Source organism: Seriola aureovittata, chromosome 8 (genome assembly GCF_021018895.1).
Source record: "Seriola aureovittata isolate HTS-2021-v1 ecotype China chromosome 8, ASM2101889v1, whole genome shotgun sequence".
NCBI lineage: Eukaryota > Metazoa > Chordata > Actinopteri > Carangiformes > Carangidae > Seriola > Seriola aureovittata.
In genome coordinates, this window is record NC_079371.1 from 7,629,984 (window position 1) to 7,652,487 (window position 22,504).

Here is a 22,504-nt window from a genome sequence, read left to right on the forward strand (position 1 = left end):
GATATGGCTTCTAGTTAACTTTAATGATCTGCAATTCTCTAAAAAATAAAAATAACAAAATCAGATCTGCCAAAATAAAACAAATCAGGTGCTCCAACTTCCTGCTGCAGTTTATTCCATCTGAACAAGGCAATCAGGAATCTTCTTATCTATTATATCTATTACTAATCAGGAATTCCCAGTCAACAGTGGCATAGAGTTAATCAGGAGTGACTCATTAAGTGATCAATATGTCAATTCGTAACTGTAACTTGTAATTATTGACTAGTCCTCATTTTAGAGTTATCTGGAAACTCTGATTACATTTCTCTTTACTTGTTCCTCAGAAACTATACTCTGTTTTGTGCACCTTATTGTAAATTATTACAATAAATTTCAAAGGTTATTCATCAGTGAAACCTAGTATTCATATTTATTGGTCTCTTTAGTCACTAGCTGAGAGAATTTTCCTGTTTTATTGAATGTTCACTCACAACAGGCATGGGTTTTCTTTGAACTTAGAAATGTTTGTTCCTTTAGTTTGATCCATGTGGGAGCGTGATGCATTTGAACTTCAGTGGCACCAAATAATTATACCTATACACCTACACCTAATAGACAATCTAAAGTTGCATGTTGTACTCCCAAGAATGAGACTATAATGGGAAAATAACACAAAACTAAAACGTTTCTCAAGGACTGATATTAGATAACCAGAAGTAACTATATGAAAAGTTCAGCATTAAGGAAAGAAACCATGGAGAACTCATACCAGTATCCTAAGAATTGCAACTAATGGTTTACGTCCAGTACCAGTGGAGGAAGTGGTTTGCCCTATATGTACTCAGGCAGAACGTAAAGGTTACTTTGTGGTCTAATTAATGCATTTATGGGGAGAACTGTTATCCAACCACAAGATCAAATGTGTATATAGGCAACCTGATCTGAATGGCAACACTGGGAGGTGGAAAAAGCCAGCTGTCATAGAGAGAGGGGAAACTACTCGGTTATTGCCGCAAATAGCTGAGTAACAAATGAAAAAAAAGAGAGCTAAAGACAGAAGCTCAACTCTTGGCTCCTCTCTCACCTCCACACAGTTAAAGACAATCACAGCGTGAAGTGTGTCTGCATGTCAGATCACTTCGGAAAGTTACAGAAACGTTTAGACACAGAATTCCCCTGATGTCGGAAAGGTTAGGGGATTCCGACAAGACGACTTAAGGCTGTGGAAGTCAGGATAGTGGGTGGGTGTGTAACGTGGGAGACCAAAATTTACATCCCTGACCTGATTGTTACTTGTACTATCCCTAGCCTGGACTGCAAAGAGTGAGAATTTAAAACTAATTTGACTATAATCCAGGGTTTTGCAGAACTGTCCACTATTGACCTTGTTTTTCTCAGAGTAGGGTTGGAAAAATAAACCCTGGCTGCTGCATTTTTAGCTCTTTCAATATGTGCCTGTTGGTAGTATTAACACCTGAGAAGGTAATTTAAAGATTTAAACAGCAGGCCATCATGATGTGTCATCCCCTCACTACATCCTTCATCTGACTCCTGCCCACGACCTTCATCATAATATGTCATCATCACAATCTTTCTCTCCCAATCTTCTTGCTGTCTGACTTCACTTACTTCCAGTTCTGATGAATCATGGCACAGAGCTCAGTGTGGTCTATAATACTGTCTTATTCTACAGAGGCTGGAAACAAACCTTGACTTGCAGACTGACAAGTTACTAAAAAATAAAAACTGTTTACAAGCCATGAGTCACTGAAAACTGATTAGATCAACCTACACAAACCAAGCAAAAATGAAAAAACTTTTGCAACACAGCTCTGACCAAAGGGAAAAGGGAACTGCAGGTGTGATCACACCTTCCCCGAGTCACAGTGACATTTTCAAAAACTATTAATGGCACCGTGTACTATATGTATGGGAGAAATAACTGGGAACCATCGGATGACATTATTAAGCCTGCCGAGAACTGAATAAAGTTCTGAGGCTGCCAATATCTGAAGAGCTTCAGTTTCCTCATTTGTTATTTAACCCCTCCCTTGTGGGCCCCTAAAACTGGTTCAGTACTAATTGCATTAAAAACAAGACTAGGTCAAAACCTAGTATACCACCGGACCGTGTCGTCGGTTATTTGCATTCTGCCTTGTGGCGGTGAGTTTCAGCCCTTTGTCTGTTTGCTTCTCTCCTAATCAGCAATCCAGAATTTGAGTATGGTCTGTCTCTCTATATAATAGAATATTTCAATCAATTTAGCTTTGTGGTTGCTCCTTGCACTGTCCACTTTAGCTGCCAAAAACACACTGGAGAGGTGATAGCCAGTCATATCCAATCAAGGTAACCGTCTCATCTTTCACCTCTCTCCAAGATCTTGTATCTTTGCACATTTCCAAAGCATATGTACGTGTCAATGCATTTAATGCATTTAGGAGAGCTTAGACAAAGTCTGCCTCTCAATGATGGTAAGCAATGAAGCCTGTGTAATATTTAAATTGTGTTTCTCTATCAGTATTACTGCTCAGAATAGTGTGTTTTCTATAACTGAGGGTCAAATATTTTCTTCCATCTGACTTTCTATCTGCCTCTGCTTTCACATGTGATCAGTAAAAAGAATGAAAGTTTCATAAACATGAGAAGTCTTTTTGGTATGGGTTGTTTAAGGATGTCTTCCATGAAAAACACATTTGGGGCCAAGATGTTTTTTGGTATGTAATGTCTTATTTGTAAATAGCAGAAAAAATGAGAATTTTTTGAAGAATATTTACTCTTCAAGTCCTCAAATGAATCCATTGTTCCTCCTTCATAGAGTTTGATAAGCTGGTTCAGACCCTTTTCCTGTTGGAGCCTAAACACTAAATCCAGGCATGGGGGAGGGAGGGGAGGGGGGTCTGGATTCTCCATATGGGAGCCAGAAGTGAAAAATGATTCTTAAGTTTGAAGCAGACTTTTATGTTATTCCATTTATGTTTTCAGAAAAATAAAGTTCATCATAAGAAGTTTTACCTTCTTATGATGAACAAAGGGGGCGGTCCTGTAGTGTCAGTAGACCACAGTTTCTCCATATCAATACATGTATTTGTAACATATGGATTTTGTCTTCATATATACTGAATTTGTGCTGCCCAATAGTATAGCCACATGTTTGGGCTTCTCATTCCCCCTTGTTCTTTGCCTCTCTGTAATTTATATCTAATATAATTACCATGCCAAATTCTGTTGGGAATTGAGTTTCCTAACAACTGTAATGGGTGATATATTCATTTTGAGCACATTTACCCTATGTAACCAGGAAACAGATAGGGTTCTTCCTGAATGTACATTATGATTGGTTTAAGCTTTTTAAAGAGAGGGATCAATTCTTCTTCTCAGGTATGTTTTCCCCTTTGGTGACCAAGGAACAGGAAAGCCACTAGCTGGAGCAGAGCCTGCCATAACACCAATGTGCACGGCTTCTGTTTTCAACAGGTTCACTTTAAAACCTGATGGGATGGTAGTATCTATGTCAAGTAGGACATTTGAGGTTTTAGCGATCAACTGGATGTTATGTTTTCACTTTCCCCGTGAAAGCTTTTATTGCAGACACAACTGCATTATCACACAGTTCGCTTTTCCCAGCCCTGGGATATGACCATGAGAGCACAGCGGTGGCAGGTGTAGCGGGCTTTCGTCATCTACCCTTGTGGCCATAGTTACAATAATAAAAATGCGGTTAAGGGTGTGGAACAGTCATGGTTCGGCTAGGTTCAGCACAAAAACTTCTTGATGAGGTTTAGTAAAAGATCATGGTTAGGGTTATTTCTTTAGGTTTGAGGATCTACGTCGTCATGGTTACATCAGTGAACGCACAGTTGAGGTTGTGGAAGGGTAATGGATAAAAGAAACAGCAATGAGCAGTTTGACACAGGAAACAGACAGCAGTCTCCTGTGATCCATCCACCCCAACCTCCTCCTAACGCAGACTCCGTTGACATGCATACTTCGTCACCCAACTTCCTCCTGTGCTCCTGTCATAGTTACTGTTTTAATTACGGCCACAAGAGGTTGCCTAACAATAAAACCTCACTATTTCTTTTCAAATGTTTTATTTATATATTTCTTTTTCCATTTTGTTCTGCATGCACTCCTGATACGAAATGTTTTCACAGCTTTTTGTGACTTTAAATGGTGGGGAGCACATTGTTCTTTTTAACGCTGTACGGTTTGTCAGGGTGTGTGAGGATTCAACTGATTCCAAATTAGGCAACTGCATGTTTAAGGGTTTTAAAATCTCAAGCTGTGCACATTCTCTGAGAATGGACTATTAAATGAAGTAGGAGACACCTTATGTGCAGCAGTTACATTTCTGAATTGAATCATATTTTTATAGATTCTGGAGTTTTCAGTGATGGAGAAGGCGTAGATGTCATTTTAAGAAATTGTAATGAGATAACTGTACTTTTTCGATGGGAAAACCATTTCACAGTTATTTCACGTAGAGAATTCATATATGTCTCCAAACATATATCATCAGGGATCATAAAAGTTATTGTCCATAGAGCACAGTCTTTGCTTCATTTCTTTTTTAGTTTTGATTGTGTAAATTCTCTTCATTTATAAGGTTAATTCTTTTGTTATGCTGCTATTCAGTCATTTCAGCTTTCATTTTCCTGTTTCCCGTTTGTTGTCAAGTGTGAAGCCTGAATGACTGAGGAACAAAAGCAGAAAGAAGGTACTTAAACTCTTTTGATACTTCAGAAAACAGGAGTGAAAAAAATCAGTATCTGCAGTATAATTTTTTTTTTTTTTCTTTTTTTCACCTGCAAACTTTGTGGCTCACGAACAGCAATCTTTTGAAAGTTGTGCACCACTACAGTATTTTTATCTCATCATAGTATGTAATTTATTCAACAGAGGGTTTGTCTTTCAGTCTGAATCCATTCGTGGCTTTCCACCTTTGAAATGGGAGCAGGCAGGCAGGAGAGACATCTGCTTTGCTTTTAATGGGTATCACAAATGTTTCAGTAATTCCACTCCATCTGAAACTTCCCTCCCCTTCAGCACACTCCCAAATTGCAGCAAAGGAATGACTCTTTGCCTTGCAGAGCGTTGGTATTTTCCCCAGCTAAGAGGTTCGGAAAGATTCCTCCTGAGTGCTTGCATCATGGAAGCTAGCAGTCAATCCAGCAGTCAACAGATTCTGTGGAAAGATGTGAGTGCATTTTTTTTTTGTTTTGTTTTTTTAATGCACTTGAACTAACTGCACAAATAATTAAAAATAAATTCCTCATTTTATTGTTTTTATAAATTCTATTACAAAACTAATTTTAGGTCACTGCAGTGTCAAGAAAGATGGCAGCACCTTTAAATTTTTACAGCTTAATAAATTAAGTGTAGGTGGCAGCAGTAGTGGTTTAAAGGTGAAAAAAATCCTGTGATATCTAAGTGCAAGTAAAATATGTCAGAAGTCTAGCTTTTTTTAAATCAAAAAGGAGTGCCGTTTGGTCTCTTGCTGACTGATCTGAGTTTTCTCAGAAAAGTAATTTTTCCATCTAATTCCTTTTGGCTTTTCACTTCAGCTTCCTCCCTTTATTTCCACTTTTATATTCAGTCTCACCTGAACCATTGTATTTGCTTTATATCTTTATATCCTTGCTTCTCACACACAAGCAGCATTCAAATATACACCAAGAGTTGCCTTATTTGAGCCTTTATTATTGAAGAGGGGGGCGAGTGGGATTTTTGGCTCTGAAATCCCTCTTCTTCTTTCTCTCATATTTCACTTGTTGCAGAAGTTCAGAAAAAAACAGAGCAATAGGGATAAATTCCTCCACAGCACTGTGTTATTATGTTTTTAGGTGTATATTAAAAACTAAGCTCTCTTACTGTCCATAATAGTAAAGCAACTTCTCCAGCAGATACTAATCATACACATACTGAGAGTCATGGACGGAGAATGAATATGATTAAGAAATCACCTGTGGCTTCTTATTTCGGGATATTTTCTGCAGGAATTCAAATACTTATAAGAGCGTGCCCAGGTGTAATAAACTACATCCTCTGCTTGTTGCTTATGCAGGCATACTTCTCTCTTTTTTTCTTTTTTTTTGTTGTTGTTGTTTTCTCGAGAAAGTGCTTCTTCTTTGCATGATAACAGCAGGGGGCTCCGGGCACTCTTCCTCACAAAGCTCAAGGCGAATTTCCAGGCTGATTCTGAACTCCTAAACCTTTAAACACTGGTTGGCAGCTGCTGCACACTCAGACTGCTCACTCTGTCTCCATCCATGCCTTTATTTCTGTCTGTCTCTCAATCCCACCTCCTTCCTCTGAGCATTCGATATTCAAAGCGCAGGCAGAGAGAGGTTTGTCCTCTAGTTAAGTTTCCACTGCTTATGCAACCTGCCACAGGAGAGCAGAGAATTTCAGCCACCGTTTTCTTTTTTTCCCTTTTTCTTTTCCCCCCTCCACTCTTAGAAATTTACAACGTAAGGAATTTCTGGCTCTGATTGTAGCTCTCTGTTTTTCATCATGCCTGAAGAATGTACAGTACTTTGATGTGCCTGCAGTTTGTGTGGCTACTGTCTCTAATATGTCAAATGAAGAATGACGAGAATGTAGATTTCATTAATGGCAAAGATGTGGTTACAATTTTCTAGGTGGCTATTTTGAACAATGTGTCTTCTGTTCATCCTCAATGTCATGCTGCTAATGTACCAAACAGACACTCAATCCATATTTAAAAAGGACACAGTGTAAACCAGTGTACAGTAACTATAATCCATTAATGCTAAACCATATTTCCATCAGTCAGTCATGCCACCCACATACTGCATTTTTTTTTAAATAAAAAGGATATCTTTCAAGACTATTTTGGTTTATTATTTTTACAGTATACAAGTCCAAAGGTCACAAATGTCACTGCCTTATACAAAGAAGTCGGCATGTAAAAGGTCTGTGAAGTCTAGTGAAGCTTAACTACTGTAACAACTTCTGCCACAATAGAGAACTAAAGCTGCTTTATCATTTTAAAAGACATGAAGATAAGCAACACCAATTTTGCTAAATGAAGTTGGTCCAGTTTTTTTTTTTTTTTTTACATATCTGCTTGTCTGTTGTCCTCTGAGACCTTCAGAAGTGGCCCAGTATGAATGAGAAGCTTTCATTTTCTCCCTGTTGGAGCCTTGGTGGAACAAAAGCCTGTCTTTATTAATTTGTGGCCTTAAGCTTGGGGAATTGACAACAGCAGGCAGAGTTTTAATTTGAGGAAAAGTTTAATAAATGTAACCTTTCTGTGCCACTTGTAACAGTCTGTTCTTCCCTGCGCTTGGTGTAAGGATGGTTTTATTTTTGTCAGTAGCCCCACTGGTGGATAAGTTTTGCAAAACGAAATGGCATCACTTTGTATAAAACGTCATTCTGATAAAGACAGAAAAGACGGAAATATACATTTAACGTGGAAATTATGAATTAAAGGAATACATTTACATTTTTTAAATATGCTTAAAGTGGTTATAATCAATATTTTTAAAATAATAATGTAAGTGATGCACCTTCCTGATAATTATGGCCTAAACCTGCAGCTCCCTTCAACTCCCCTCACTTTACCATTTTGGTTTCCTTTTTATTTTTGGCTATCGCTGTTTTGAGAAGAAAAATCTAATAAAAAAAAAAACTACTAATACCTCCTGAAACTACCCGCTCAGCACCAAACAGCAGACAGACACAGATAGAGAGCAGCTAGTAAACACAAACAAGCATTTAGCAGGTAAAGAGCCAGATATTTCCCTCAGGAGTTGGTATGAACCAAATACAGAGATAAAAGAGAGTAAATATTTAGAGAGTGTTCATCAGGTGGCCAGAAACACGACTCCAAATGAATAATAATGCTGCACCGTAACAGCTGAAAGTATGAAAAGGTTCGCCGTATCAGCTTACAGGGTAATGATTTGTCAATGTTGTGTTCACAACGTATTTCTGCTGCTACAGTGACTGTGGCTACAGCTACAGCCAGCAGTCAGTTAGCTTTGCTTAGCATTAAGACTGGAAACAGAGGGATACGGATCGTCTGGTTCTGTCTGAAGGTAACACCACCTGTAAAGCTCACGTGCTGGTAGGCGGATTTTGCGAATCATACATACTGGCATGTAAGTGGCATCATTTTAATTGTTGACAATGATATCGATGAGCATATTTAGCTAAAAATACTCTGTTAAGTGAGTTTTTATATCGAACCTCTGTTTTTTTGCAGGTTGAGATGGTAAAGGAGAAGAAGGCCAAGTACCACACCTACCAGCGAGTGGCGCTGGCTCTGGCCTTGGTCTTCCTTGTTTTGGCTCTCTGTGTTTTCAGCCTGAGGTATCTGTGGAGCCCCAGTCTGGGGAAGGTAAGACTAAATATCACTTCCCTGTTTATTATCACCTGTTTGTCAGTCAACACACATATTGCCACTGTCTGTGGAGGTGTGGTCTTGATGAGAGACAGATGAAAGACATGCTGGGTTTCCACATCAGCAAATCATACAGGTTACATCAAAGGAAAAAAAATACACAAATGAGGAAAATGGATGGCCACACAAAGAGCCAGAGGCAGTCTCTGCAGTCTGTATTGTGCTCTGCGAGATTAAAAGATGTGTGGGCCATGGAAGAGACAGCTGTGTTTTGCTCTGCTCGTGTTTTGGCTGTCAGATCTGTAATTTCATGAATTCTTGGACCAAACCACAAACCACTTTTTACTGTTTCAAATGTTGTCTTGTTGCATTTATCTACTCTCTGCTCACACTGTAAACATCTCCTCACAATGACGGATCCTGATGACTCAAAGCTGACCCTAATTGCTGTTGACCTGAGTGGCTGCAGCACAACTGAAACCTCTTGGCAATGTAATTGGGATAAACCCTTGTCCTGGCAATTCATCTTGTAAAATCCAATTCGATCACATTTGATGGAGAACATTTTCACTCTGCTCCTTTCCCTTGATTTTCCCAAGAGGCCAAAAAAGCTAATTTACCCAAGCTGGAGGGAAAAGTACATCAATAATTTCACATTCAGAAATTGGATGCTGTATACGTTCTGGGCACAGTTGCGAACGAGAGAATGATTAAAATGAAGTGATGGTTGAAAATTACCACATATATTTCAAACCTGAGTGCATAATTCTGCTTTGTCTGTACTGTAAATGCCACGAGGTGAACAAAGGGAAATGTACCGTGCAGGATGTTGCTTGCCGTTATACCAACATCTTTGTTATGGCTAATAAACATGAACTCAGACTAACCTCTGCTACTCATCTTCTTTCTGCTTCCATTAAGATACATATTTCAACTGCCAACAGTCACTTCTAAGCTCCCGTTAACCATGGTTCATCTGCACTTCCTATGTAGACAGTATTGTCCACATTCTCTCCTTTCAACATAGATATGAATCAGCTTTGAGCCATCTCCTTTGTCCTTGTTAAATATTTCATGCCGGAGGTAGAGCAGTCATTATTTCCACTTTAATAAGCTGTGATCATTCTCACGTGGCACAAAATGTGTTGATGGCAGAGGTTGCCCAGGCGATGAATATCAAACCTGCAGACCCTGAGTTCTGCTTTAATGGGGTCTTGAGGGGGAGGCTCATTCTCCGGCCTCCACATCAGTGAGTGAGATGGAGCCACTTCAAAGGAGTATCTCCTGTCAGTCAGACGGGAAGGAAGCTCCCACAGACAGAGTAGGACAGTAAAACTCAGGTATGTATCCTCAGCAAAACTCTCCAGGGACTTCTCTGAAGGTGGAGGAATGGGTTGATATAGTCGATGGAGGGATAGATGGAGGGATGGATTAATTCTCCTGCATTAATGTGGAAGCCAGCATCTTATTTGGTGAACGGGTGTTAGGTGCAATGCAGCAGGACACTTCTTGACTCACCAGCTAATCCTGAGCAGCGTCTGGCACCTACATGTATAGACTCTGGGCAGCAGAGCACAGCAACTGAAGCCAAGGGAAGGGTACATAATTTATTTTAGGAAACAGTTGTGTGGGGGGGTTGTTTTTTATTCGAGCACAAAGATTAGCATTTTGGTGACTACTCAAATTCAACTAAAGTGTAGCGCTTTGTGTCAGAGTCCTAAAACATTAGGAATTTATCAGTCTTGATACAATAGAGAGATACATACAGTTTGTAACCATGGTTCAATTATTTCTCTAACCCCAGGCAGCTCGGACACATGTTCAAATCAAGATTAACTGGAGAGCAAGTGCATGTGTGGTCTTATGTAACCATTGTGTGTCTTACAGGCCAGTGGTGGAAGGAGTACTGAGATCTTTTACTTAGCTAAAAGTAGTAGTGCCAAAGTGTAGAAATGCTATGTTATAAGTAAAAGTCATGCATTCAAAATGTTACAACAGTAAAAGTACAGAAGTACTAGCAACAAAATGTACAAAAGGTAGAAAGGCTCATTCTGCTCAGAACAGGCCACCTCAGAATAATGTATATTATATTAATGGATTGTAATTATTGATGCGTTAATATATACATCACTCAAATGTTGCAGCTGTAAAAAGTGAAATTGCTATATACATTACATACTGCTAAGTAGTTCATGGAACACCCCCTCCCCCCGATTAATAAAGTCTGATCCTAACCCACAATAATACATCATAATCATAATTTTTTACATTATATTTTTATTATTAATCTGAAACTGCAAAAGGATTCAGTAACTGAAGTTATAAGTTTCCTCTGAATTGTCGTGGAGTAGAAGTATAAAGTAGCAGTGACTAATCAAATCATTTATTTTTCAGGTTTAAAGAAGAGAGAAAAAGGGTTTGCAGCTTTAAAACCAATGGAAGTGTCACCTTGTTCTCGAAATTTTATATAACCATTTGAATTCTATTAAAGAGGTTGAAATTCTCTCACCACAATGGCAGAGTCCCACATGCTTTAAGAAAATTAGACTTTTAGGACTCAATAACAAGACAAAAATTACTTCGTAAGATGAAGATTTCTTAATCTACAAAGTAACCCCAGCAATCAGATAAATGTAGTAAAAAGTACAATATTTCTTTCTGAAATGAAGCAGATTAGAAGTACAGAGTAGTAGGGGGGAAAAAAGCACAAAACATATTAAAGTGGTAATCACTGAAAAGGTAAAGCTTTGAAAGTCTGCAGGAACAGATTCACGAGTGAAAAACAAGTTTGTAGATAAAATTCCTGACGTGGTCTCTTTCTCAGTTTGAAATCATACTGTTTCTTCCAGCTGCTTTGACAGATTCTGAGCACCTGAGACTATGAGAGGCGCAAACTGGCTGTTAGACTCAAATCCTTTCCACAGTTAAAGACAAATGAAAAAGGTGGTGGAGCACACTAGGAAGTAGTCTAACATTACTTAGAAGGCTGTGTTGAACAGTACGGCGCTTTACTTCCAGGTTTAATACAATTGATACTCTGCTCTCAGTTGGACTTTTCAAACCAAGTACACAAACCAAAACTGACATATCTGAGAACCCACAGCTTTGATGATAACAAACGTAGGAAGCCCCAATACTGCCTCCAATCTAATTACCAAAAACATTGATTACAACATTAGTTCTGCTCTTAAAACTCAGTTCTTGCATGCGCTCACAAATCCACTTCGTGCTTAAATTAGTCTTGTGCTTAGACAATAGTTTAACTTATGGACTGGCATTACAAACAATTACTAAAAGCTGTCAGTCAACAGTAAGACGAACACACACACTCACATTACAAACTAAGTTATATCACATATTACAGTGCTTTGACCTCAGCCTTCTAATTAGAGGTCAAAACCACAGAACGACTTCAGACACGAACACTTCACATCTACTCTGACCTCGTGCCCCCGGCTTTGTATAATAACCACAGAAAGGTAATTTGCTCTGTGCATTGTATTTCAATATGACATGATACCCGCTTGGGATCTTCTTTTAATTACCTGCAAACATATGTTGTTACAGAGGCCTGGGGAAAATACTTTGCCATCATTTTCACTGCTTGCGTGTGTGTGTGGGCGTGGTTGTGCTTATGCATGCATCAGTGTGCTTTGTGTGTTTCGGTGTGTAGATTAGGTGCCCCTGCATTCTCTTTTGGCTTACGGCAAATTTCTGTTTACTATGTGCTCATTATTGTTCTGGGCCACAAGTCTCACTAGGGGATTTTGCCTCCTTGTAAATTAATCCTCTGTTATTACCAGTTTACATCAGCAACTCCGTGAAAATGGAATCTGGCTGGTGAATCCAACAGAAAAGTGAGAATAATTTGCCTTGATGAAATTATTTCCAAAAATTATTTCAGAGAAAAAGCAAAGTCTGCAGTTTGCTGTGTGTAAATGTTTGAAGTGTACAGCATCCACAATCAAAATTTCCAGATCATTAGATTTGATATATTTGGGGCTATTTTTAATTCATGAGTCACTTTGAGCAAGATTATCTGCAGACCAGCAGCCAGGCACACAGTAATTGTGAACCTGTAAACACTGTGAACTGGTTTTTCCTGGGGTCCCTTGAATAGCTCACAGGTGCTGTTGGGCTGTGTGGCAAAACTGCCTGAGAAATACATGAATGTCATGCCTCAGGAAAGTGCTCCATTATTCAAGCTGAAATTGCATTGCTCACCTTGATGCCTTCCCTTCTCCAGTCCCAAGGTAGCTGCTGAGTTGTCGCTCCTGATGGCCTCTTAAAGGCCTCACTGTCAGGACCAGCTTCTTTAATGAACACTGCTGCGCCTGCTGCTTTTCCACTGGTCACAGGTGTATGGCTTTCAAGGCCTGGCCCCCTTTGTTTATTTATTGCTCGTAGGCTGTGTATACCCAACAGTCCCCTCCTTGTCGAGATGTCAACATGCAACTGGGGAGGGAAAAACAAGATTTGATCATATGATCTGATCTTCTTGTCGTGCAAGTGCTTTTTTTTTTTGTTTGTTTGTCTCCAGGAATAAAACAAGATGCTAACTTTTCCTCACACTGTTTGTTTACTCAGTCTCGTGTGGAGGAATTATTATTCTGGGGAGGCAACAGGGCTTATCTAAACAGCTGATCTGGCAGGACCTTTTCAGAGACCTGCCCCTCAGTCTATAATCTTTTCTGATTTTACACGTCAGGCTCATTCATTCATTCATTCATTAGCATGCCAGTGTCCACCGGTGTTCCTCCCAGGCTTTTAAAGTAGGCCACTATGGGCCCCCTAAGATGATGCATTATTCTTTCTACTCGGGGAACAGTCAGGAGGAGGGAGGGGATGCAGACTGGGAAAAACAAAAGAGAGTTGTTTTAGTGGAGTGCCTGAGGTAGGAAGGCTTCATGGTGGTTGTGGCACATTGCCTTCTTCTGAGACGGTGACTGCTACAGAGAGCGTGACAGCACTGCAAAGCCCACCGGGAGTTATTTATTGTTCCATAAAGCATTTCTGTGTGTCTGTGATTTTCTTTTTAGAAGCTCGAACACATGGGTGTAGGAAAAGATCTGCATCTTAATTGCCAGTACTTCATTTTGCCAATCCACCAGCAGCTCATGTGCAGCATGTTGTATGTACAGTGCAGTGTTTAAACAGACACAAATGCTTGCCTTTTTTCTTTCTTTTTTTTTCCTTGCAGACTCTGTTTCTCTCCCTCTCCGTCTCACCAGCGTGACTGCCAAGTAGACTCCTCTGCTCTGTTGTACAATTTAGAATGTGATTGAGCTTTCACATCCACTTTCACTCTCCCAGTAAGTCTGCAGCGCTTATAGCCTCGACACTGCATTCACAGCCACAATGCTGAAGCAGAGGAGTGAACAGCGAACTGGAAATGCTCAGTTCATCTGTCCTTTCTCAACACATTCAAGACTGCAGATCAAAAATTTTTGCCTTGTTGATCTATAGTCTGATGAATGATGAGTAAATCTCTGTTCTGAAAAATGCCTGTCAGTGTGCTCTGCTATATATCTGTCAGCAATTAAAAGGTTGCATTGACTTTTAGTGAGTTTGCACCATTAGTCACCTTGCTCAATATCTGAGAAGAAAAGCGGCATCCAAATCATACTTGCAGGTCTCTGTCTGGCGCTCAATCTAAACTTCAGGTTAAATAACTTCAGCCTTTTTTTAAAAGTGAGAAAATGAGAACTTGCGGCAGCTATAAAAGTTGGAATATTAGCTAATTTTAATGACATGCATCTAGACCTACCAGGCTTGTTAAGGCTTTTTTTTTAGATTGGTGAAATAAACATGAAAAATCAGCAAAAATAACACACTTTTAAAAGAAGGCTCTTTCATCCAGAGAAACGTCAAGTGCTTCCACAGGAAATGAGCAGAGTAAGCCAGACAGCTTTGTTTTTAGAGCTGTAATGAACCTCATTAATGATGAGATATTCATTCCAGATATCACCGATCCATAAGTGACGGAAACAAAAATGACATGCTGACATACTGGAAAATGCAGCTGGTGGGTTCTTCCACCGTGATTTAATTCAGTTTCATATGTGACGGATCAAAAAAAGGAAAAGGCTTTTATATTAAAGGTGCACTGTGGTTTGTTCTCGTAGACAGTTTGCAGTACACTGATATACTGTATGAATGCACAACACACCACCCACAACTGTGCATGAGTACATTTTCTGCGCATCATTTTGCCTGTACTAGTAGAACACAAGATACAAACAAAACAAGGACCCACTCATCAAAGCATCGCTGCATAGCGCCGCCAGTGGTCAAAGTCTTGCAAACACTATAGGCCTACAGTTGAATGGGCACGTGTGATGAGCTTTTTCACAGAAGACACTTTGGCCCTATTACGTGCTGCATTGCATTATAATAAATGCTGGAATGGAGTCTTCATTAATTTTATAGTAACACTGCGGTTTTCCTGCCATAAATCAAAATGTCCGCTGTGAAAAAGACCTATGCATCTGATTCATTTGGCAATGATTCAGACTTGTCATATTGATATTTAAGGTGTGTTGATTGATTCACGACATCAACTCATGCACTGAATAACATGAAAGTAAGCATTCCACTTTAAAAGCAGCTGCCGGTAGCCTTTGAGCTGAGACACCATGCAAAGTGCAATGATTTTCTTTTATTAAATAAATAATAAATCTGATACGCACTGGTATTTAACTTTTTTGAATAGACTAGCCCTTCACCCTGTGTTCACAGTCTTATTAGATGAATTTGCTGAATTTCTACTGAGCATTTGATTCAACAGACAAAACACAAAAAACATGTAATTTTACTTTGCAAAAAACCTTTGCTGAGAAATACTTTGTCAAAAGAAAATTTTATTATTCAAATACATTAATAAAATGTCAAAAGAAACACATTTTCTATTCCTAAATGTATGTTAATTGTACTTTTATGCTGTGATTCTTCATTTTAAAAATATAACCTGTAAAAAAACAATAATTATCCTATTGAAGTAGGATGAGGTTTGACTGCATAATGCTTGTACATTACAAGCATTGGTTTGAAAAATACAGTCAAGACCATAAGTAGTCAGAAGTAGACATTTATCATTCCTCAGGCTCTGAGCCTCAGCACATTCCCTTTGAAATAAAATAATGGATAATACATTAAAGTGCCAAGTCTCATCTTTAATTTGCGTAGCTTTGCTACTAGCTAGCTCCCACGCAGACAGAACTATGTGGGAGGTATAGTCCTTTAAACACATTAAGCCCAAAGTAACTGGATACTTGGCTACTAAATGTTTCTTGGGCAGCTGTGTGTCATTAGTTCATCCACAAAAAAAGCTCACGTGGCTCAGAGTTGTCATTTGGATTGAGCTGAAGTAAACATGCCACAGCCCAGCTGAGGGTGAGTGTGGCTGTTAAGGGAGGGGGCAAAAGCTCAACGCTGCAAAGTAAAGGGCTCCTGAGGATTTACAACCCAAGACAAACTGAGAGCATTATGCAAAATGGAATATGGCGCAATAATAGTTTCATCTCCATCCTGTCATATATATAATGTTACAATGTCGGAAGTTCATATTAAACACGGCCAAAGTGTCAATTAATAAGGTAAACATGTATTATAGTGATCCCTGAGACAGAAGCTCAGACTGCTCTGAATGCTTGGTTTCTAAATGTTCTTTCCACTTCTGTGACAAGCTGATGGATTTCTTTATACATGCACAGCTTGTTCTCTCAAAACATTCTACCTGAGTAGTGTTATAGGTATTTTATGTAGTCCAACATGCAATACAGTGCAGGTTTACTATACAGTACAACAGGGTGATATATATAGAAAATGTTGATATTATAATCAGAAGTAAATCCACTCCAGCACGAAAAAGATGAGTGTGAATGTCACACTGCAATTATTGAACCAAATAGGCTTGTGAATTGAGCCTGGACTGATAGTGCTGTAGCTGTGTTTTATATTACAGTGGGGCAGCAGCAGCAAGGCATCAAACATCAACATCTTTCCGATCAACAATGTGCAGCCTTAATGTTTGGTAGGATTTGATGTGCAAACTGACTTGCAGCTAATTGGTTTCCCACATACTTCGCACTTGTCCAAGTTTTATTCTCTAAAGTGAAGACACACTTTACCACGTCTATTTTTCACACTGGTGGCACCTTATTCACGCATGCTAGCTTGTTTTGCCTATGAAGTTAATTGTATTGAGTAAATTTTAGACTGTCCTTGATGCGGGGGCACACCGGGCGCTGGTCCGGGCAGATAACTATGTCAACCCTAGCAGTATTACTGTAACCTGTTCTTTTTGTAAATAAATGAGTACTTGGACAAATAGCACTAGACCATGAAAGTGAAGAAAAGAAAAACTTCAACACTAATCAGTCAAATCTAAAAAATAAAGAAGCGTATTTAGCTCTAAGGTTCACTGTCAGCATAGTTTCACTTTAGTGTCTTTTGTGTCCATAAACCAATTAGCATTTTTCTTTGGCATGAAGGAAAGTTATAAGAAACATGCATGAAAAGAAACAAGAGATGATCTTGAAAATGTTATTTCAATAAATTCAACTTTACCCCTTTTATTATGAGTTTCCATGACCTTACTAAAAATTCAGACTTTAGATATCAGCCAACATGAAATCTTTTCTGCCTCTAAAGCGAGCATAACACAAACAGTTAACAGTTAACTACTGCACTTTAGGGGTAATACTTCAAATACTAATGCATCATGCTAATTAGCAATATTGGTTAACCCTACTATACACTGTGTCCCTATGTTGTAGATTCAACTGGTCTGTGTCTTTTTGTTTGTATAGTGTTATGATGTGAGATGGTCCAGTTGCTCAAAGAGCCACTTAAAAAGTAAAATGTGTGATATTTTGAAGCATCTAATGCTCTGAAGTATTTGTGATTTTCTGTCGTTCTTGCTGGATGTGTAGTTATCCAGCACTCATCACCACAAGTATGATGGATGACAGCTGCTGTGCGTCTACTGTGTCTCATTTGCCCAGAAAATGTACTTCACTTTGTCAGCCGATGGTGATAAAGCTTGTCAAGATCGTTTTCCTGGTATTCGTGGTGGCAGCAGGACTGACCCACTGACCTGCATGAGCAGCTACAATATGGATAGATGAAATGGATTCAGACTCCTTAAAGTACAGTGTGTCCTCTGGGCTTTTGTCCCTCGCTGAGATAATGTGGGGCTCATTAGCCGTCTGGCAGGAACAAATAATAGCCTTGGTGAAATGTTGTAGGGTTTAATTAACAATAATGCTGTCATACACTACATGTTAATATCAAAAATAATTCCTGCTTAAAGACAGATTTTTACACATCAGTTTAGTTTGACAAAAACATCCTAACATGTTATTTTCATATCTTCAATAATCAAAAAATATCTGATTATATTTCTTATATTTGTTGCTGTAATAATTATAAGTTTCACATGTGTACAACACATGGTGCTGAGCTGCAGGTGGTAATTGCGATTCCAGGCATTTTTCGGAAACCTGCAGCAAACATTCGTTAATTAAAGGAAGAAAGTCCTGTCTGTCATTTAGACCTGTGCATGCAAGATGAATCCAAAGGTCACTGATGCTTTTATAATACTAGTAATCCTCTGTCCACTTCCCCAGTGTATATTCACCTGCTTTCATCTAATCTCACCTGAGGCTAAATTAACCATGTGATCCCCTATAATTTCGAAGAATGTAACAGTCCAGTGATTGACACTGTGACATACATCTACTCTCTGTTTACAGTATAACGGTGGTGCTTTAGTCAAGACATTCGTATAGCTTATGAAAGGCTTATTTTTCTGTCATCTTTAACTGTCTGTCAGTTCCTGTGCAGCAAAATATAAAAATTCCAATATGATCATCTTTACAGTTATTCAACCCTTTGGTTCATTTGTTCTTAATTTGTTTGGGGTGCTAATTAATTAAACATTTCCAATCATATTATTCAGACTTCATGTTCATGTTATAGTTCAGGATTTTTTTTTTTTTTCTCCTGTGATGGACAGAATTCAGGCTTTTTCATTGCAAGCTCCATTTGTGACCTCAGACCGCCGTATGTTACTCAGTGCTGTAGTCACACAGTGTACTGCATTCAAACCTTAACGGAAAAGTCAAACTTTTTTTTTTTCAACCCATTATCCAGTAGCGGTTTGCATCACCAAATAAATAAAGCTCTCTGTAATCAATAAGTTGTGAGTACTAATCATTGCAAAAACTGCTCAATTACACTCTAAGCAAATTGTTAGTGTCTTCATTTTCCAACATTTGACACAAACTGGACACAAAGAGCTTGTTAATGAGAGTGACAAGGGCCAAACAGTCAAGGAGCCACAGTTAATGTTTATACTTAGACCAAAGAAGCCTTCTCACTCCACGACACTGAGAAAGCCTGTTCCTTTACCTCATTTAGAGAAACAAAAGTCATACTGGCTGCTCCCTCTCTTAATTCTTTGGTCCCCACCAGTGGCTGACACACTGAAAATCATTCATTTGCTCTTTCAGAATGCTAAATTTGCATTTCTCTCATCAGTGGCTGACCATCATGGACCATGTAGATTTGTTAATGAATTGTGCTGCAAAACTCAGTCAAATTATGATGCTCCTGATTTTTTTTTTTTTTTTTTTTTTTAAATAGCATGAGACAATGTTAAGCTGTAAAAATCACAGACCCATACCACTGGGAGCATAATGTGTTGTGTTCCCCCAGTGTGTCTTCAAAGTATTTTTCAGTGTTATTAAAAAGAAGGGCAGACTGGCGCTGACATGCAACCCACACAGGGGCCATGGCAACAGACCAAGAGCTTCTCATCAGTACCCATAGTCCCAGTGTGATAGGCCAGAGTCTCTGCATAGGACTATCACTCCCTCTTTTATTGTGTCTTCAAGGCAGGAGCATGGTGTAAACAATGTTTGAACAATTATGAGCCTGTGTATCTCCCAGCAGCTCTGTTAGGAATTGTTCTAACAGTACACCTTGTTACAGCCATAGCCGGCTTGTACTATATGTTATAAGGCACAGATGAAGTTGTAGAAGTCGTTGTGGGCTTGGAGGGGGCTTGGAGGTGGAGGGGTATCAGCTGTATTGTGTTCATAAACTAAGAGGGGTGGTCGCACTCTTGTTGTAGCGATTCCAGCTTTGAAAATCCTGACAAAACCATGGATGTCTGCTGAAGCTGCTGTTATTGGTATTTGTAGCAGAAACTGTATCTTGGCATTTTTGCAGTAAGCTGAATGTACACTGGCTTTTAATGCTTTCCATGCACAATTTATGCATAAGTTGGCACACAGATAAATGCACTACACATACAACTGATAAATAGCAAGGTAACTATCTATTGTCATCAGTTGGTAAATTGCCAGTGGATTTAAATGCATCCCATCCCCAATATTGAGTGAACCCAAGCAAATGGAAAACATTTTTGCCCTTCTGAACTGCGAGAAGTTCAGTCTTCACTGACTTTTAACAAAATGTTACTGCTTTTTTTTTTTTTTTCCTTTAGTGGCTTAAAAACTTTCCGGTTGTTGTTAATGTCGTTCATCTGGCCAAATTATTGCCTTGTGTCTAAATGATCCAAATAGCAGCCTTACAGCTCTCACAAGCTGTTTCTTAAATGCCACTTAGCTGCTGGATCCCAGAGTGTGCTCCTCTTGATTTATTAGGAGATGGAATGGCTGAAAACCAGCAGAGCGACAAGGAGACATATCCACTACAGAGGTCACTCCCTTTGTGACTGTCTGCCTCATAGTTCAAAAGCTTCCAGTCACTGCTTGCAATCTTTTGTCTGCAGAAGTCTGTTTCAGATTCTGAGATATGCATCTGAATGCATCGGAGTCTCCAGGGGATACCTTTGATGAATATTTCATAAACCACAACGGCCCTTTTATTACAGGAGACCGGTCGTATTCAAATAACGTGTTCACCTCAACAATAAGCAACAGGATTCATTCAGCGCTCCTGACAAGGAGCAGATTGTTCCTCAGCTCGGCACAGTGGTTACTTGGCAGGAAAAGGCAAAAAGAAAAGATGCAACATGGAACAATGACAGACGGGAAAACGAAATGGCACAACACAGTCATAGCCAGGGCTTTTGTGTTGTTTAACTTCATTTAATTTTTTACTATGTTTGTTTCCACTGTGGAAACTACTTTGGTTTCATGTTGGCTTGTGGAATTTGGGTGATATTACATCATTTGTCATGTCCCGAAAAGGTGGTTTAACATCATCTTTAAAAGCCGTGTGAAGACCCTCTGTTCTCTCTTACAGTTGGCAGGTGAAGATAAAAAGTATACTCTTGGAAATTTTGGAAGCCCTTTTTTCTCCATGTTATTGAGGTGAAGAAAAAAGCCAGTATTTCCTCTTTCTTGTTTATCTGGGCCTTGGCGAAATTATTTAAAAAATGTTGAAAGCAGATCAAACACTGGTTAAATTTAAGTTTGCAGCATTTAATTTCCAGCCTGGGTGAGGTCAGTGTCACATTCCCTTGAGGACATAACTTTGTGTCTCGAAAAATTTCAGCCATATTTTTAGAGCACATGTGTGTTATAGATTTAAAAGGTAAAACTACAAGAAAGACAAAAGGGTAGGAAAATATTTACTTTTTAAGCAAAAAGTCGAGGGAAACATTGTATTCCCTGAGCTATTGTACAACTCCATTTTCACTTTGATTTTATATTGATATCAAAGAAACACACAACACATCGAAGAACAATATGTCCCAGTACCCGAGTTTGTTTCACAATAGAGTGTTGACCAAAACTAGTGAATAGCTCCCAAAGTTCCCCCTGCCCTCCTCCCTCCTGAACGCAGCTCTATTATGGGCACAGTAACACGTATCAAGGTGATTTATTGCCAGAAAGAGCTCAAGTTGTTTAAAATGACTGGTGTGATTAGTCATATATGCTTCAGAGCTGAAAAAATGGTGCACAGTGCTCCTGTAAATTAACAGCAGCTGCAGACTGTAGTCGACCACAGCAAGGTGGTCAAACGTGGTAAGCGGCAGAGTCGCTGGGGGACAAGAAGAGAAAGTGGGTCATTACACCCCTTTCAGGTATGAGTAGGTTGACAGTAGAGAGAGGTAGGCTACATTCAAGATTCAGAGGCTCTGCGATGAATTGATTTAAGCAATAAAAATAAAACAGGAGAAGTATGATAGTCTGAGGGTTCTGCCAAGATTCCACTTGAGTTACTGCACAAATATGTTCCATATAAGCCCTCAGATATCACCATGCTCCATTATTCCTGACAAAAAGGTGCTCCTGCAAGAACCTTTTTCTTTGGTTGCTGGGTTTTTTTTTGTTTTTTTAAAGCATTGTTTCCTCTTTCCTCCACTTTTTTAGCCCATAAAGAGCTCTCCAGAAAAAATTTTGACCAAGCAGTCCAGCCAGGGAACTATTTTCAATGGGTGTGTAGAATTTCTCTAAGGATCTTTCAAAGAATGGTTTGACATTTTGGGAAATATGCTTACTCGCTCTCTTTTTGACAGTTAAATGAGAATACTCATACCACTCTTATGTCTGTCCATTAACTACGACGCAGGAGCTAGGAGGCAATAAGCTTAGCTTAGCATAAAAACTGGAAGCGGGGGAAACCGCTAACCTGGCCCACTCCAAAGTGTACGATCATCTCTGTAACTTATGTAACAAAACCAACGAGCCAATATTCACAAGGTTAGACCAGGGTCTGAACATCTCCCTCTAGGTCTCTTTTTATGCATTCTTTACACAATCTCTTTTCATGTGAACAACCAAGTGCAATATTCTGACTATCTTCCAGGAGAGACTGTCTGAAAATGTGTGCAGTTATTCCTATTTTCTAGCAATATCACGTCTCCTCCGTCTCTATGACGACTGCTCATCACTCCGCCTTTGAGGATGGCTGTTTGGAACAACACATTTGTTTTCAGAAAACACCAAAGCCTTACATCCAGTAATATCTTTTGTAAGTTCAGTTTATCCAACATGTCAAGACTCTGGGAAAGTCACTGCTCTTGGCCAAAAAAAATTGCGACTCCCTGTAAGCAAACCTGTCTCCTAAAATGAACATTTCTATACAATTAAACTGTGACAGCAAATACGTATTTTACAAAACATAAATGGGACCGGGTTATGTTTTCTATTAACATAATGAAAATATGTCATC

At 39.1% G+C, this 22,504-nt stretch overlaps 1 protein-coding gene and 1 long non-coding RNA gene across 7 annotated transcripts in view; one reads left to right on the forward strand and one right to left on the reverse strand.

Annotated features, from left to right (window-relative positions):
* The window catches only part of LOC130173537 (uncharacterized), a 143,053-nt gene that overhangs the window by 105,421 nt on the left and 15,128 nt on the right, over positions 1–22,504 (reverse strand). For all 5 annotated transcript variants that reach the window (XR_008828440.1, XR_008828442.1, XR_008828441.1 and 2 more), the window contains exon 3: positions 12,578–12,808. This is a non-coding gene — a long non-coding RNA (uncharacterized LOC130173537). The remainder of the gene's footprint in view (positions 1–12,577; positions 12,809–22,504) is intronic.
* tnmd (tenomodulin) overlaps positions 4,929–22,504 on the forward strand; it is a 49,141-nt gene continuing 31,565 nt past the window's right edge. Inside the window, exons 1-2 of one of the 2 annotated variants that reach the window (XM_056382905.1) lie at positions 4,929–5,179; positions 8,216–8,350. In XM_056382905.1, the coding sequence (XP_056238880.1) occupies positions 5,054–5,179; positions 8,216–8,350 (261 nt within the window). In that variant the 5' untranslated portion in view covers positions 4,929–5,053. The remainder of the gene's footprint in view (positions 5,180–8,215; positions 8,351–22,504) is intronic. The other variant, XM_056382904.1, reaches the window with a different exon arrangement.